We start from the raw sequence: 17,937 nt of genomic DNA on the forward strand, positions 1-17,937 counted from the left end.
TCCAGCCCAACTAGTCAGCTGAGAAAACTCTAAACTTCATGAAGGAATAAAATGAGAAACAGGAAAAGGAGACATTTTTTTAACAGTGTAGATTAAATCTGAGCATTTTGCTTCGTCTCTACAATTCTAGCTCAATAAAGCTCCCCACGTGGCCAACGGTCTATTTAATCTCTCTCCAGTGTTCGTTTCATGGCCCGCACCATGCGATCCAATCCACCCCGTCTTCATCCATTGTCTCCTGGGCCGGTGAGGCCTGAAGCTGACCTCTGTGGGGAGTCTTCCAGGCACCACATGTTGGTTTTGCATCCATATGAACTCTACTTGCTTGAGCAGTTGGGCCTATGGCACCAAGTCTGAAGGACACAGCAAAACAAGGATTTAACTACAACCAGATGCAGCACTGTCCTCCCAGATCATCCGTTATGCTTTGTGTTAGATGTTCCTCAGATAGTCATGCTGCCAGTGGAAGGGGATGCCTGTTTGTTTGTTCGCGAGGGGGAAAATCAAAGCGTTTGCGATGTACTCACAAATATGTTTTAATTCTGGGCTGCCAGCTAATGCCATGACACAGACTGAACATCTGGCTTTGCGCCTCCGCGTATGTTATTTCCATTTGTGATTTCAGAATTATTCATGGATGATAATTAGTGGATAATCCTACAACCGACGCTAACAACAAACAGATAATTCTTTCTAAACTGCAGTAAATCATAACAATCAGTCATAACAACATGCAATTTGAGACGCCCGATTTCTCGCTTTATAATGATATCATTGTTACAGCTTACCTCTGCTCACCCCTACTGCTAGACATTGAGTAAGCACGTAGCAGCCTGCTGGTTATACTATTAGCAATACAGATGAGAGATGTCTGCATGTCTGTAAAGTCAACCTGTAATTATCATGGCTGTATATCCCCGGGCGAGAGACTAAACTCAGATTTATAGATTTATTCTGTCTTCAAATTAGCATCATGCCTCAGATTCCAGCATTTCATCTCACAGGCTGCTGGAATGTTTTGAGAGTAAAAAAAAAAAAGGAGTCATTGTAATTCACATATACACATCCCAAAACCACCATCTGTAAAATGATGTTGGAGAGGCAACAATATGCCAGTGGACTGTTCAAAGGAGACACATTAAAAGCCTCATTTAAGTGCAGCTGTACTCCTTTCGTTTCTGGAACAGTTGTGTTTGACTGTTTGGATAAAAAGGGCACAAAAGTATCTTAATTCTGTTCATTATTATAAGACTGTGCTCCTACTACAGAGAGGCACAGTGCTGGAAGTCACCATGAACCACATGAAGTCTTTTTGCTTATTTAGGATTCATGAATGATTTTTCCTGCTGCATTAAATGCGCTGCAGCCACAAGGCACAGTTCAGTGTTGGGGTGGGAATCACCAGAGGCCCCAATATACCATATTATCACGATACTTAAGTCACGATACGATCTTATTGCGATTTCGAGAGGTCAAGCAACCCCTTTGAAAATGGCCATGCCAGTTTTTCCTCACCAAAATTTGTGTAAATTTGGAGCATTATTGAGAGTTCTTTCCGACAAGCTAACATGACATGGTCGTTACCAATCGATTCCTTAGATTTACTTTTAATTTCATATGATACCAGTATCTTCACTAGCTTTAAGACTAAGCCCGCTACAACTTTTGGAAGACAGAAAAGCGATATAATAAAAGTGGCTCCATCCTTCCATCTTAAAGATGTGTACCAAATATAATACTGCATGTGATAAATTTCTTAATTCTTATCTTTAGCTATTAGAAATATGCTTGTAAATGTTATATATTTTTAGGAGTTTTGAATTTAAGGACCTCGACAGCCAACAGTGCCACACTAATTCAGTCTGATGAATACTCATTTTATTTCACAATGTTCTGAGTGCAGTGTTTTTAAACCCCAGGACATACTGTAATACATGAAATATACATTGCATTGAATGTAAGTAGAGTACATTAAAAAATATATTCCATTCAGTGACTGATTGCCTTCACAAAGCTGCTGTTGGTTTCATTTAATCTGGAGATGCCTTTTATTTTGTAATGCATAGTTGCTACTGTTTTTTGTGGTGGTACAAGTATTTAAGATTTGGCTGGAAAATAGTAAAAAAAATAAAAATAATAATAACTAGAAGTGCACCCGGAGAGCGCAGACCTCCCAAGATTATAATATCAAATAATATACCACTCACACAGGCCACCTTTCTGCACAGTGAGTAGTTTTACTTTTGATACTTATAGTACATTTTGCTTATATTTCTTCTGTCTTTTAATTTAATTTCAGGGCTTTAAATAGTAATGGAGCATTTTCACATAATAACATTATTACTTGTATTTAAGAAGAAGAATATATAATATTTCCTATGGCAATGAAGAAATCACTCGTGTGAGAAACCACAAAATTTCATGAAATTTATTTCAGGTATGCATTTAAACTCATATTTTCTCCTGTGTCACATTCTATGAAAACACAGAACACCCACCTCTGTTTAACTGGGCCGTGTGTTTCTTGCTTTCTCTTTAAAACGACTCCCAGAAGCACAGTAAGCCTCTAATTTTTTACAAGCATATTTAATCTGCATGCGTGTTTTAACGGCACCTACTGGAATGCAGGTTCTTTTTAAGAAAGTGTTTACAAGTGCTCTTTACCCAGTCATATATATGCATTCCTACGTGTCAGTATGCTGTTAGATTAGTCAAATTCCAGCGCACCTTATAATGTGATTTGTGCTCTCTGTTTGAAGTTTTTTCGTGAGAAGTAAATACATTCCTTGGCTGGCCTGTCCCGGATTGATCTCTGCTGACTCAGAGAAAAGATTGCATACCTACCAAGCATCTAATAGACAATGCCTCGGGGTTTCTTCAGTGCACGTACAGTACATGTGCAGACGCCTTTGTGTGGAGAGCAATTTTTACAGTTCAACCGAATCCTTGGGGTAGCAACACAGACTCTCATTTACACTGTGCAGACTGTAGTATACTGCTGTCAGCAAGACATGAACGTTAATCTTTAAAGAGGTTCAGGTGATAAATAACAGCTTATAAATCCTTACTAAACAGCTTTATTATGCTCCTATTTAATGTTGAAAATAATAGTAAAAATGATATATAAATGTCAGATGTAATATAATTGTACAATGCTACACACTACTTCCTTTTTTATTCAGTATAAATCAACTCTGAGTATTCCCATCTGATTTGAATTTGATATCCAGACAGCAGTAAGATATAAAGCCGTAAACTATGGTACAGTTTTAAATGATTATCCTAAGACAATACAGCCAGTAAACTCTGGGAGCTGGCCTGCCCGCCTGTGCTGCAGGCTGTATTATGACTGGTTCAAGTCGGCGTCCTGCTCGTACATCTTTCTAAAATTATACACCACAATGAAGAAAAGCGGCCACTTCTAAACAATGTCAAAAATTCAGATTTAGATCCCCTCTTATTTTTTTTTATCTTGTTATTGTGTTACACAGGGACTGAAAGACGAGTCACAGCATTATGAAATCATGTGAGGAGGGCAATTATCCATCACAAAAACCCCACAGAAAAAAAAAAAGAAAAAAAGAAATAACCCACCGACCGGAGAAGACAACAGAGCCTTTTGTTTGCCCCATTGTCAGTGACACACTGCCGAACTCCTCCTCATAATGGCTTGTTTCTCCAGTGAGCCGTCTGCCTTCATCAGGCGTACTTTGTTCTCGACAGCAAGACTTTCTGAGACACATAATGGGCAGCTTATGTGTAAGCTCATTCAGGTTGCGATTGGCTGTCGTGACCCCCCAGATTTGAGTCACGGCCAGCGCAGAGTTAACTTATTCCTCCTCACACTTGCCGTGCGCGTGACACACAGTCATTTCTGTTATTGACATTTGCCCAGAGTGACGGCATCTTGCGTCCGGGGGGGCATCATGTGACCTTGTAGTGGAGTTGTATCATCGGCGCGATGTAATTATAACGCTGACTTAGCAGTTCAGACGCTTGAACTCTGTCGACCTCGGCCTAGCAGCTATTGTAAAATCTCTCAGCTGTTGACAACTGACCACACAATGACAGGGTTTCCAGTGGCCGCAACTCTACTGTACCAACCTCAGTAGTAGCAGGAGCATCACGAGGTCCTCAGTCATGGTCAGCTAGTCTTTCGGTCTGAAGAAGCCGCTGTTAAGTCTCAAATCAGGTCTCAGCGGCTGGACCTGTCCTCACCTTTAACACAGCATGGCATATGTAAACCAGACAGCAGGACGTGTGGAGGACCAGTGTTGCTTTTCATACTGAGGAGAACCATAAAGTTTCACAGAGGTGGAGAAATAGCTGGAGAGTGCCAAGTAAGAAAGATATATATAAGTCCACCTCCATCTACTTAGCACACAAATTAAACCGAGTTGTCAGTGAACATTTAGAAATCATCGCTTGGGTCTCAGCGGGCCTCGCTGTTTGAACTGCAGTGTAGGTAGGCACTGTTTACACTGGACCGGGGTCTTGATTAAAATGAGGAATGGAGGAAAAAAAAAAAAAAAAGAGTCTCTCAGTGGTCAGCCACATCGCAGTGATCTGACTTTACCCCTTTTTCTTTTGCAATTTTATGTGATCGCAACTCCAAGAGCTATTTTTAATGTGTGTTTAGGTTGTGCGCGCGCCATTCGATATTAAACATTTCCCCTTATTACTTAAAGGCCGACTTTGTTTTCCCTCATAGCTGCGACTCCAAAAACAGCTGTCCAGACACCACAAGAAAGGGCCTTAAGTCACTGGAAGATGTAGATACCACCGCTGGACTCCAAAAGAAAAATATCTACTTTTCATTAAGTATATACCGTACTGTACCTTACCAAACAATTCACACAGAACATCAACATCCTCTTGGCGACGCGGCGTCGTAGATTAAGTTTCTGCACTTCCATGAGTTTTGGACCGAGTTAAAGTGAACCCCCCTCTGTGACTCTCGCTGTACGTCTACGGGTCCAGGTCGCCGTCCCGCCTCAGCAAGCGCTGTAAGGAGATATTTACGTTCACACCAGCGGCGCAGCGGCCAACAGAAGCTGATTGCAAGTGGTGTTTGTTTCCAATGAAAGCACGTTAATTCGGGCCCGGCCACAGTGTAAACTACCTTGGCGTTTTACAGATGTCGCCTGTTAAAGTGAATCACTGTACCTGCCTGTTTGCCCGGTCGGGCCGTTCTGATGCCTCGCCAGGGAGAGTACACAACACGAGCCAACACGGCTATTAATAAGCCCTTCCTTTTCTAATACTGTAATACCTCCACGTGTGTAACGTCTGCTCCGGGCTAATTATGTCACGTCATTTTTAGCTTTCGCAGAGAGACGAACACAGACGGCCTCAGTCCGAGTTAATTTTAACTCATCTTAGGTATCATTATCCCCCAATATTTTTCCAGAAATACTCTGTTGCAAGACATAATTTTCTATGAAAACAAGTCCACTGCGAAGTTCTTCGGCTGTGACAAAGCGAGGGAAGCAGCAGCTCTTCAGTGCACACACACACTGTGTTAATAGCATGTGTAATTTTAAAGCATGTTCCAACACATGATACCTCTATTATGTTTCTGCGAGAGCTTGTGATAACAAAAGCGAGTCCATTTGAAGGTGTGTGGTCCTGAGTGGTAGGAGAGAGAAAGTGTCTGGCAGGGTGGGCCATCGACCACAGTCCTCAGGGCAGACCTTGGCCAGAGCTCAGAGTATGGCCAGGCTCTTCAGCTCCGCACACACACTCACACACACAAGTATAGCAAGTGTAGTATACGGCCACCAGTGGAGAGCCAGTAATGAATGAAATATTATATTCCACATCATATTCCAGCCTTAAACATTATTACCTTCACATAAAAGCATTTTTTTTTACAGCAAGGAGGACATATATTACAAAAATTGTCTGTACAGCAAAATGAAGGCCTTTCCAAACTGGCGGTACCTCCCTTAACTGAACTGTCTATATATTATATAGAACTTTCTCCACTGCTTCTACACGTACACAGTATAATTAGATATTTTAAATCTGTCAATTGATTAAAATAATTTTTTATTTAACATTTTTTGTCTGTCCAAAATGTACCTTAAAGGGAGATTTGTCAAGTATTTAATACTCTTATCAACCTGGGAGTGGGCAAATATGCTTGCTTTATGCAAATGTATGTATAAATGTATTACTGGAAATCAATTAACAACGCAAAACAATGACAAATATTGTCCAGAAACCCTCACAGGTACTGCATTTAGCATAAAAAATATGCTCAAATCATAACTCAAATTCCAACAAACAACAACAGCTGTCAGTGTGCTGACTTGTCTATGACTTGCCCCACACTGCATGTGATTATCATAAAGTGGGCATGTCTGTAACGGGGAGACTCATGGGTACCCATAGAACCCATTTTCATTCACATATCTTGAGATCAGAGGTCAAGGGGACCCCTTTGAGAATGGCTATGCCAGTTTTTCATCACCAAAATTTAGCACGAGTCCGGAGCATTATTTCGCCTCCTTCCCAACAAGCTAGTATGACATGGTTGGAACCAATAGATTCTTTAGGTTTTCTTTAGTTTCATATGATACCAATATCTTCACTCTAGCTGTAAAACTGAGCCCACTACAACCTAAAAATCACAAGTTAAAAAAATTAGTGGCATTAAAAAAAAATTGCGTTAACGTGTTATTAACATGTTAACTTTGACAGCTCTATTTAAAAATTAAAACACTCACACGAACTTCAGATCATTGGCTCCTCCAACGATGTAATTGCAAAAATCCCTCCAATCAGGCCAGAATAAATTCAAAAAATACCTTTTTTAACCAAACTGTTTATTTGCCAAATGTCCCCTAAAACATTATACTTTTGAAAACAAAATCAAAACCTTTAATTTGCATGTTTTCTGGATTAGATCAGGGGTGATCATCAGTTGAGTTAAATCTCCAGACTTGCTTATAGACACGAGTCGAGGTTGTGGTTCAAAGTTTTCAGCGATGGAAAACGGTTTGTTGTGGTTTTCTTAAGGTGGGTGAACCGCTGACCTGACCGAAAGTTGGGCAAGTAAAACAATGTTTGGCCGACTTTAGCTAAACTTTGTTACTGTATCGGGGTAAAACATCCTCCGTTCTTTGCAGTTTCAATCCCTGCAGTTCTTAAAGAAGTCATGCAGAGATATCCGAGACTTCAACATCATCACAGTTCAGATTTTCACCATCAAGGTTGTTTATCACATGCCATGCCACCCAAGAAGCTGTGCTTCCTGCCATGAGAGTTGAGGTTTTGACATTTATGCTTTATTTTTTCGCTCAGTATTTTAGATTCAATCACGATGTGCAAATTATATTCCCATCATACTGCGTGTAATTTACTGTGGCTCAGAACAGCGGTGCTGCACTCTGTCCTAAAGTTTAATGCTTCTGACAGCAAAGCATCCATTCACAATAACCTTAAAAATGTTTATACATGACCTGGAATATTATTCTTGAAGTATCAAGTGCCAACCTACAGCTTATGTACAGCCTGTCTTTGCCATTGCACTGGAGATCCAAACCATATAGTGCAACGATTATTAAGGAAGACTGTTGTTGAATGGTATATTTAGCATTAAGGTAAACTGCACGGTTGACATGATCGATTAAATCTGTGAGTACTGTGTGTGTATCTGTGTGTACGTTCTGGGATATTCAGAGTGTGTGCAACTCCTGAATAGGCCTTCCCTAAGGATTCTGTAACATGCGCCGCAACTCGAGAGGCATGTTCTTGTTTTAGACAGCAAATATTTACAAAGCACCGAGCCAAGGCAAATGTTTCACTGCACAAAAATAAGGTCGGTGGCAAAGACGTGTGGAAATGCTGTTGTGCCGTTGAATTTGTGGGGATTGTTTGTATTTCATGTTTGACATTTTTATTCGCGACTTTTTTTCTAAAACCTTATTGAGGTCGTTAAGATTTGAAACAAATAAGGGCTCCTTTGCTAAATGATGAAACTTGTTTATTTTCAGTATTTCAACAGATTATTTACCTAATTACTCAGACAGATGCTTTTATTATTCATATTTTTTAGCTCAAATATCTCCATATTTCCTGTGTGTGCAAACATGAGTTACTAATTTGTTTATTGACCTCACTTAGATTTAATGTTATAAACTGTAAATTGATTTTGTGTTATCTCAGGCTTATGATTTTGTTGCTTCTTAGAATTACTGTAACTTTACTGCCTTAACAGATTTGTTAAGACAAATGATCTTAGAGAGTTACTTTTAGAAATGCTTCATTTATGTCTAAAAATACATTATTCTGCCTGTTCTAACATATTTTATCACTTACCTCTTTTGGTATCTATCTAGTCTTGAAAGAATTTTGGTTTTGAGTTGGGCTGTCAGAGTTAATGCGATAATAGCGCGTTAACGCAAAGTGAGTTTTAATGGCACTAATTTTCTTTAACACATTACCGCAACTTGCCAGTTTTAGGTTGTAGCAGGCTCAGTTTTAAAGCTAGAGTGAAGATACTGACATCATATGAAACTTAAGGAATTCATTGGTACCAACCAATATCATACTAGCTTGTCATGAAGGAGGTTAAATATCGCTACAAACTTGTGCTCAATTTTGTCGATGAAAAACTGGCATGGCCTTGACCACTGACTTTAAGATATGTGAATGAAAATGGGTTCTATTGGTACCCACGAGTCTCCCCTTTACAGACATACCCACTTTATGATAATCACATGCAGTTTTTGGCAGGTCATAGTCAAATGCATGCTAAATGCAGTACCTGTGAAGGTTTCTGGACAACATTTGCTTTGTGTTGTTAATTGATTCGCAGTAATAAATACAGTATATACATACATTTGCTTAAAGCAAGCACATTTGCCCACTCCCATGTTGATAAGAGAATTAAATACTTGACAAATCTCCCTTTAAGGTACATTTTGAACAGATAAAAAATGTGTGATTAATCACAATAAACTATGGACAATCATGCAATTAATCGTGATAAAATATTTTAATCGTTTGGCAGCCCTAGTTTTGAGATATATCTTCTGCTGCCACAGCAATGCAAAAGAGGTAAAAGTAAAGTATTTGTTAAAAGAAATACATAAAAAGAAAAATTCAGCAGCAACATGTATAATCCATAAAACACCGTGAACAGTTTTCTTTGGGACTATTTCTTAGGTAGAAAGTAGTTCCAATGAAAACTTCTCACAGTGAGGACTGTCTACGTGCATAGTAGTTGGAACATTGTTTCTAGAAAGACGTTATTTTTTTCAATAATTTTAAAATTCTGTTCACCTCCGTTTAAAAATCAGAGAGTGATACCTCGAATCCCATGAACAACGTGACATATTTTTATTTTCTTTAAATCACAGGCTATAATTAAACAACAGTGACAGATTTATTCAAATGACTGATTGAGTTAGTTCCCACTGGCAATAACAAATCATAAGAAAAGAGCCCGAAGCACTGTTCTTCTCTTCACTGCTTAGTCACACTGTACTTTCCCACTGGCCATTGACACAATGTACTTTCGAACCTTTTTGAATTCTCATTCCACACGTTCCTCTGCTTCTGTACTAACACCCTGTCCTGTGTTTTGATGTGTTGAAACAAACACCTAAGGTCGTTGATCAAAGACGAGCCGCGACGGGTGAGGTTGTGTACTGCATGTGCGTTTGTGGGAATCTGTGCGTGTGTGTGTGTTGAGCGTGACGGTGATTCATCGTTGATTGTCATGAGCTGCCTGCGCTGCACTACATGTTGGCAGGCCATTCTTGCAGGGTATCTGTTTTATAGTGTGTGTGTGTGTGTCTCCCAGTGTTAGCGAGACTGTGAGAAGGCATCTCTTTCACAGAGGAGACAGGTGGTCACGATTTACGGGCTCTTACAGGAATCGCCCCCGTCTATCGCTTCTATGAGAGCCAATTAAAGGGTCAGTACGGGCGTGCATGCATTCATGCACACAAGGGCTGTCAAAGTTGCCACTTATTTATTTAACGCATTAACGAAAGTTGCGATTTATATCGGGCTCAGTTTTAATGCTAGAGTGAAGATACTGGTATCATATAAAACTATAAAATCTAAGCAATCCATTGGTACCAACCATGTCGTACTAACTTGTCGCCAGAGAGGCTAAAAAACCCTCCAAACTTATGCAACATTTTGGCGAGGAAAAACTTTCATGGCCATTTTCAAAGGGGCCCCTTGACCTCTGATCTCGAGATATGTGAATGATAAATGGGTTCTATGGGTACCCACGAGTCTCCCCTTTACAGACATGCCCACTTTATGATAATCCCATGCAGTTTGGGGCAAGTCATAGTCAAGTCAACACACTGACACACTGACAGCTGTTGTTGCCTGTTGGGGTTGAGTTTGTCATTTTATCATTTGAGCATATTTTTTATGCTAAATGCAGTACCTGTGAGGGTTTATGGACAATATTTGTCATGGTTTTGTGTTGTTAATTGATTTCCAATAATAAATATATACATACATTTACATAAAGCAATCAAATTTGCTCACTCCCATGTTGATAAGAGTATTAAATACTTGTCAAATCTCCCTTTAAGGTACATTTTGAACAAATAAAAAATGTGCGATTAATTACGATTAACCATGGACAATCGTGCGATTAATCTCGATTAGATATTTGAATCGATTGACAGCCCTAACGCACACACATTTCAGTAATGACACAATAACATGACTACTGTCTGTGACACGGCGGCATAAAGAGCGTGAAATGAGAGAGAAAAAAGCGTGGAGAAAGGCAAATTCAGGCTGCAGAAGTGACACTGAAGCAGCTTTCACACACTCGTCTGTAAATAAGCAGTTTCACGCCGCCTCCGCTTTCTCTTCGCACACACACTCACCCAGCCTCTCTGTCTCTCTCTTTCCCCATTCTCCCTGCTGCACATGCATACACAGACAAACACACACACCCAGTCTCACACCGCGAGCCAGCCAGTCAGCCAGCCATTCGCTCCTCACTCACACCCTCAAATCTTACCAAGCTCAGCTCTCCCTGCTCAGAGGCAGACAGGAGCAGCACGGCAGCCTGTTAAAGGAGTTGAGGGAAGGAGCAGCCGAGTCAGAGAAAGAGAGAGGGAGGGGGATGAAAGAGTGAAGGGAGCGCAAAGCAGAGAGAGCGCTGTTCCCCATATGCTGAGGAGGCATGGGCGGTTGAACAAGCTGCCCCCACTGAAGCCTCCTGACTCATGGGAGCGTCAGACCCCGATCCCCCAGAGAGCCTGGAAACGCTGCTGAACCACGCGTAAGAGAGAGAAGGAGGGGAGCCAAAGAGGAGAGAAAAAAGTCCAGGGAGAGAGGAGTGGAGAGGGAAGAAAGCCACAACGGTAGGCTGTCCCACTCCCAATTGCCGTGCCGTGATGACGTCAGAGGGCATGTGACCCAGGCTCTCCAGTGACGGCACATGGAGGGCAGGAAAGAGACGAGTTTTAAAGCTGGTGCCTTTTGGGTTGTGTGAGGGCTCTGCTCGCCTCCCAAACAACCACAGAACCACAGACGTGCGGCTCGGGGTTGGTGTTTGAGGGCGACCCGGAGTGTAAATGGTTAATCGTCGCGGGCCAGCACCAGTCACAAGGACGGCGCTAAGCGAGTAAGTACGTTCCAACCACACTCGCCAAGCAAGCAAGTCCGACACCATCTGATCTATCCGCAAAGGCGATATTTGCCTCTGCAATTTTTTTTTTGTGCTCTATAAAACCAGACCTGGTTGTTACTTGTGGTCATCCAAATAGTTGATACGTAAAAGCATGTCTTGTGGATGGCTTTTCCATTTTTTTTTCTTCATGACACGCTGCGTGCTCTTGGTTTAGGACGTGTCAAGGGTCACGGAAACCACAGAGGAACAAAAGTGGGGCTTGCTGCAACCAGAGGCAGCTATGGCATCTAACAGCCTCTTCAGCACAGTGACACCATGTCAACAAAACTTCTTCTGGGGTGAGTACTGCTTCGCCGGTTGCTGTTGTGTCTGGAGTTGGGTTGTAGGGGCTCGGGTCACGGGGAGGACTTGGGGTCAGGTGTTGAGGTTTTGGATAGAGGAATTAAGGGGTTTGGGTAAAGGGGGTAACGATCTTGGATCTGATTGAAGGATTTGGGTCCAGATAAATGGAGGGGGGATCAGCTGAGGTCATTGAGGACCTTGCTATCAAGGTCCAAGCTTTTGTGGTGGAAGAAAGACCCAACTATCATCAAGGCATTTTGTGGTGCGCAAATACAAAAAAAAAACCCTCTCTGCATTTAGAGATTCCAGTATTTACTCTACGTGATGTTTATAAATATTTCTCAAAGAGGAAGATGACATGTTTGTGCAACGTACCCTTAGATTTATAAAGCGATGCCATTGCGGAACCGAAAACAAAAGCACGGGTGATATTTTTGACAAACGTAAACAGACGCCGCACAAGAGAGTTTACAGTCGAGCATTGAAACAAGATGTGGGGATTACTGGATCGTGTGTGTTGGGTGTCTCCGTTTGTGCGTAGGGAAGAAGTATCGATTAGCATGCCAAGAAAGGTCTGTAATCGCTTCCTGAAATTGTTCAGCCGCGCTGCTGTCATTAATTAATCAGCATAGATTTCTGCAGCCTCTGGGGAGCGTTTAATCAACAGACATAAATCCGCTTTGAACAAGAAGTTGCTCCATGTCAACTTCCATGAAATTAATTTGTCATTTGTGCTGGAATAATTCATTCGAACTTCAATCCATCAATTCACTCTGACTTGTTGCTTCTCCGCAAATGACTAAAAAAGATAAAATATAAATTTGTTTGTATAACATAACTCCTGATTTGTATTTTCTCCCTTTAAAAAATATTTGTTTTCAAAGATTTGCTCCAGAAAAACCCTTTTCAATTCAATTTCCAACTATATTTTGTTTGTCCCATCATATATTTAAGATCCTTCTTGGATCCCAAAGTGGATCTAAAGAAAATAAGACCACACAATTTCAAGACCTGTGAACAGTAGCAGTGTCAACTTTATGATTTCCAATTACCTGTGAAGGCCAACCTTCACGCTGCAGTTTGCAGCCTCTGTTTTCGGTTTGCTGTATTCTATTGTGACAGCTTCTTTACACAATCTAATTTAATCAGCAGAATAAATGATGTCTTTAGGTTTACCAGATGAATTTTCAAAATTCAAACAAACATTTTCATTCCCGTGCGACACAAGGAATAGACAGTTTAATATACCCCCCCTTTCGCCTCCCCCCTTTCTCTGCTTCGGTCCATAGCCTCCTCTCCTCTGTCCAAATCAAATGTTTAAAAGATGTTTTTAAGAAGTCGCTCCGTGGTCAGGCACAGCTGTTCTGGGCTCCGGCTCCGCACAGAAGCAGAAGTGGCTCCTAATACGCTCTGAAAGCCGGGAGAGAGTGAGCGTCTTCTACCAATCACCACCACCTATTACCATGTTAACCTCTGACCCCTCGGTGTGTCTCTGGGGTCGGGGCGCGGGAGAGCGAGAGGAGCCGCGCTGCAGGAAATTGAAAGCATGCTGTGAGCAGAGGGAGAGAGAGGAGCAGCTGTGTGCAGATGTTCAGGTGGAGAGGGAGAAAAGATAATCACTAATCTCTTCCCTCGTATAAAGTATTGCTGATTGATATTGTGCTGCGGCTCATTGATGTTGCCCCTGTTTATGAACATCTGGGTAGTAAATCTGTCAGTGCAACCACAAAAAGCCCCCTTGACAGCGCAATGTGATTTTGCAAGACCACCAGCGCTTTCTGTTGTATTTATGATTTAAAAATAAATAAATGTAGTTTACGGTAGTGTCTCAGAACTGGCAAAAATTAGGATTGGCACCGTAAACATTTTGGTTTTGGTTTAGTCTAAAAAAGAGTTTGAATGAAGTTTGATTTTGGGTATTCAGTAAACTGAAATAGGATGAAATTGATATCAAAATTACTACATAAAGTTTAGATTTTAGAACATCTATTTATTTCTGTTAATCTTGATTTTGAGATATAAGTATTGATTGTCTCTTCCTCACAACTTGAATCCATTTGGTGGACAAAAACATGATATTTTAGATTTATTTGTCCCAAGAGGGATATTTGTTTCCACAGCCAGTACACAGAAACATACAGATATATGCATAGCAACACATGGCAACATACAGATATACATACATATAACTGAGCTCAAGTCTTGCCTTCTGTTGATTTTATATATTTTCTTAAGTACAAGTACAAGTTCTCCTTCTCCAATGTTTCTCCTGGATCATTTTGTCCGGCGTCAGCCAGTTTTATGAGAACACAAGTTACAAAATATGTTTTGTTAGTTAGAAAGCCACATTACTCCATCCCGTCCCTACATTTGTATTTAAGGACATTTTTAATTTAAGACTTGAGTGTATATTCCCAGCGATAAATTGAGCCGACTTGAGGGGAGCGGGGCAAATATACCAAATTGAGAAAAAAAGGGGGCTCATTAAAATTTGTCTTGGCATTTACATCAAGCTTTTTTTTTCTCATTTAATTGCCTCAAATACATTTTTTATAACTCCTCAGACTGGCAGATCAGATGAGGAGGGCAGAATAATCTTCAACATGTGTGGCACCCACTCAACCACCATGGCTCTCTGGGGAACATTTAAGTGCCTATTTTCTCTATTACAAACTTAATTACATATAGACAATTAAGTCATGGGAGCAATTATCGTTCAGTAAAGTTGTGCAGTCGCATTAGAGAGAAGAAAAAAAAAAAAAAAAGTGCTTACACAGACGGACCCAAATCAACACGATCAAAAGAAAAAAGCGGGTAAATATCTGAAGACTCCGGGCGGAAAACTTTCCCCCAGAAGAAAATCTCTGATAATTTGCAGGGAAACCGTATATGTATTTGAGAAAGGCAGCTTCTGTTGCATAAGTGTTGCCTTAGATCTAACCACAGGCCTGCTTCTTGGAGACATCTTAAAAGTGAACCAGACATCCTCCCCTCCTCCTCCTCCTCTCTCCCCCCACCCTAGCCAGGGAGAGACGTGAAGCCCACTCATCAATAGGTAATTTGAAAAAGCCAGGGGGAAAAATCCGAGCGCTTCACTGGCTGCTACTGTGCAGAGAAGACTCTTCCCTTAACTCCAGGCTCAAAGGAACTCTATTTAGCAATGCTTAATTGTACCTCTGAGGCAAACATGTTATTTAATCCCAGTAGGGTCATATTGATGGAGTAAAACGGTGCTGTGTGTGTATTTGCACCAGCTATTAGGACTTATTAGTGCTGGAGGTTCACATTAGTCTCCATGATTCCTGAGGGTAATCAGAGTGTTAATGTGATCAGTGTTTAATCAAAGATAGATTAATTAGTCTGTATTTTCACTCATAATGTAGCAACAGTGAATGGTGGGTTGATTATGGCCCTAAAGAGGCTGTAGGCACTTATTAAGGTCTAAATGAGAGTGTCAGGGGAGCTAGTGTTCCTGTAACCTGTGATTTGAACGGCCTGAAATACGTCCTCCCCCCACTGTTGATGTGAAAGTTCAGGAGAAAGTTTTTCTTTTAATTTGTAAAGTTGTTCGCAAAGGCCATAGAGTATATTTTAGCCATGAAAAGGTGATACAAATTCAACCAATAAATCAATTTTCTGTAGCGTCGACTGCCACGCTTTGTCGTCTCGTCCTCTGAACTGCAGAGATGTGCACAATATTTTGCTTCTCCTCCTTCCAAATGAAGCAGTGAGGAGTTATTGAAACATGGGAGTCTCACTGCAGAGTGAGATCACATTCACTCCTGTATTACGGAGACTGCAACAACAAACAGTGAGTTCAGTGTAAATACTCCCAAGGCACTGTGTATTATCCCTTCTTTTATGCCCATATTCAGTAGCTGGGGGGCTAATTACACTGTTATGATAAGGCAACCTGCCAATTGACTGCGCTTACTGTGTTGATAATAGACTCAAAAAAACAATTTCCCCCGATGGAGTGATAAAGCCTATTTGTTAAACGCCGTGAGTGCTAACATCTCTCTCTTTTTTTCTCAATAAATCAAATATCTTTGCTGTGTTTACTCTAGCCAAATTGGTGTGTGTGTTTTTTGGATAGCCCTGCATGCTACTGTACGCGAAAGCTATGATTTTTTTGAACGCACCATAATTACCAGGTAGTTTAATGCCATCGCGTTAGCCAGTGAGGCTTTTAATGCGGCGCTTGTGCTATTTTCACACTTAACAAGATCCTGCAGCCCTTCATCCATTTCAATTGCATCATGCTGGGCGAATTACCGTTATCCTATATAAGCCCTCAGAGAGGAAGTAACTACCTAACACTTTGAAAATTGGTCTATCTTGGAACCGGTTCACCCTAATGAAACGGAACACCAGTATTATAACCCAGATTCATATACCTCTTTCACTCCGCTCATGTCCTCTCTTTTCTCTCTTCTTTGAGTTATTTAAGGCAGAAGATAGCTGATACAGCAAACCACAGGAAACCTGAACAGCATTGTTTAGCGTCCCCCCTACCCCCCTCTTTGCTTCCCCGCGAAACGGCCGAGGCGGCTTCGCTTCCACGCTCCTGTGTTTCTATAAGGGGGAAATATGGAGTGTCGAGCCTCCTGGATGTTTGGGTTCAGCCCGTAACGACGTGAGTGAGAGCGCGGCCGCAGCACCTACACAAGGCCTTACCTGTTCTGCCCCACGCCGGAGAAAAAGGGCAGGTTTTTCCCCCCTTGTTAGTTTAATCTTAAAGGAATGCGGCATCCCCTCTGACTCAGGCCAAAACTCCCAAATATATAAACCTACTTACCAGCAGGTCATGAAAAGAGCAGCGCGTGTTGGACGTGTTAGGCATATTTTTTAAGCAATTCTGATTATTTACATCAGGTAACACGCACTGTGAATTGTGAGTGTAAACACAGGGTAGGATTCTGCTGGATTTTTTTTTTCCGAGGAGAAGGTGAAACAAGATGAGTAACGGAGCATCAAAGAGCTCTGGCGAACTCTGACTGTGATCAATAGCTTGGCAGCAGATCAGTAGGGCTGTCTGAGGGGATAAGTACACCTTGTTACAACGTGTCTTCAGACGTTGGTATCAACACTCACTTTCTCACAAGTCGTTTGTCACTCAGCGCACATTTAAAAAAGACTTCAGTGAGAAACTTAGTGTTTTTAAATGGGAGTTTAGTATGTGGCAATGTCGCGGAATAACGACAGTGGGGTTTGTAGTAACTACTGTGCAGGCATAGCACTGTAAAGAGTGCATACAGTGTTGCTGGAGGTGTCTGTGACAGGAAGATCTGTCTGCTTGATTAATGCTCTCACTCAAACTGGCACCTGGAACCAATCCCCTCCCTCCAGCCGCCCCCGTCCCATGTGCACCGTGTGTGTGTGTGTGTGTGTGTGTGTGTGTGTGTGTGTGTGCATTCCATACACCGGACTGTTGGGTGTCGAGCAGGAGGCACAGATGGGACCAGGGGGGACTCTGAGCGGAAGAAAAGAAAGGTGCGTGTAGAGGAGGGAACAATAGGTGGACGTGCAGTGGAGGGTGCTGGGTGTCGTTAATAACACACATGCCCCCATCTCCTAATTTGCTCAAATTACCTGCCCACACAGTGGGCCCCCCGCCAGTGCCGAGGTGTGAACACAGCAGATCAAATACACCTGAAAATCAGACTGCCCACCCACTCGGCAACGCCCACGCAAGCCTTTTAATGGTGGTCTGATAACTCTGAAGTCCTGCGAGTGTGTAGAAGAGAGGGTTTCGATGATATTCTTTCATGTGAGAGCGAGGGATAAAAAGTGAGAAAATTAGAGAGCGAGAGAGAAACATTAAAAGAGTAAGTGAGACAGAGATATGATACAAAGGGAAGGATCGGTTTGCACTCATAGAGTAAGAGCAACACAAGACAGGACTCTTTCAAACCACCTCCCATATGGCACCGCGGGGGTGGCCATTTACCATCATCTACCCTCCTCTTCTT

The 17,937-nt window shown here is 41.7% G+C and overlaps 1 protein-coding gene across 3 annotated transcripts in view; it reads left to right on the forward strand.

Moving 5' to 3' along the window:
* The first annotated feature begins 10,989 nt into the window (after positions 1-10,989).
* Positions 10,990-17,937, forward strand: part of runx2b (RUNX family transcription factor 2b) — a 47,138-nt gene continuing 40,190 nt past the window's right edge. For all 3 annotated transcript variants that reach the window (XM_037751443.1, XM_037751445.1, XM_037751446.1), the window contains exons 1-2: positions 10,990-11,617; positions 11,838-11,961. In XM_037751443.1, the coding sequence (XP_037607371.1) occupies positions 11,904-11,961 (58 nt within the window). In that variant the 5' untranslated portion in view covers positions 10,990-11,617; positions 11,838-11,903. The remainder of the gene's footprint in view (positions 11,618-11,837; positions 11,962-17,937) is intronic.

This window comes from Sebastes umbrosus, chromosome 18 (assembly GCF_015220745.1).
Source record: "Sebastes umbrosus isolate fSebUmb1 chromosome 18, fSebUmb1.pri, whole genome shotgun sequence".
Classification (NCBI taxonomy): domain Eukaryota; kingdom Metazoa; phylum Chordata; class Actinopteri; order Perciformes; family Sebastidae; genus Sebastes; species Sebastes umbrosus.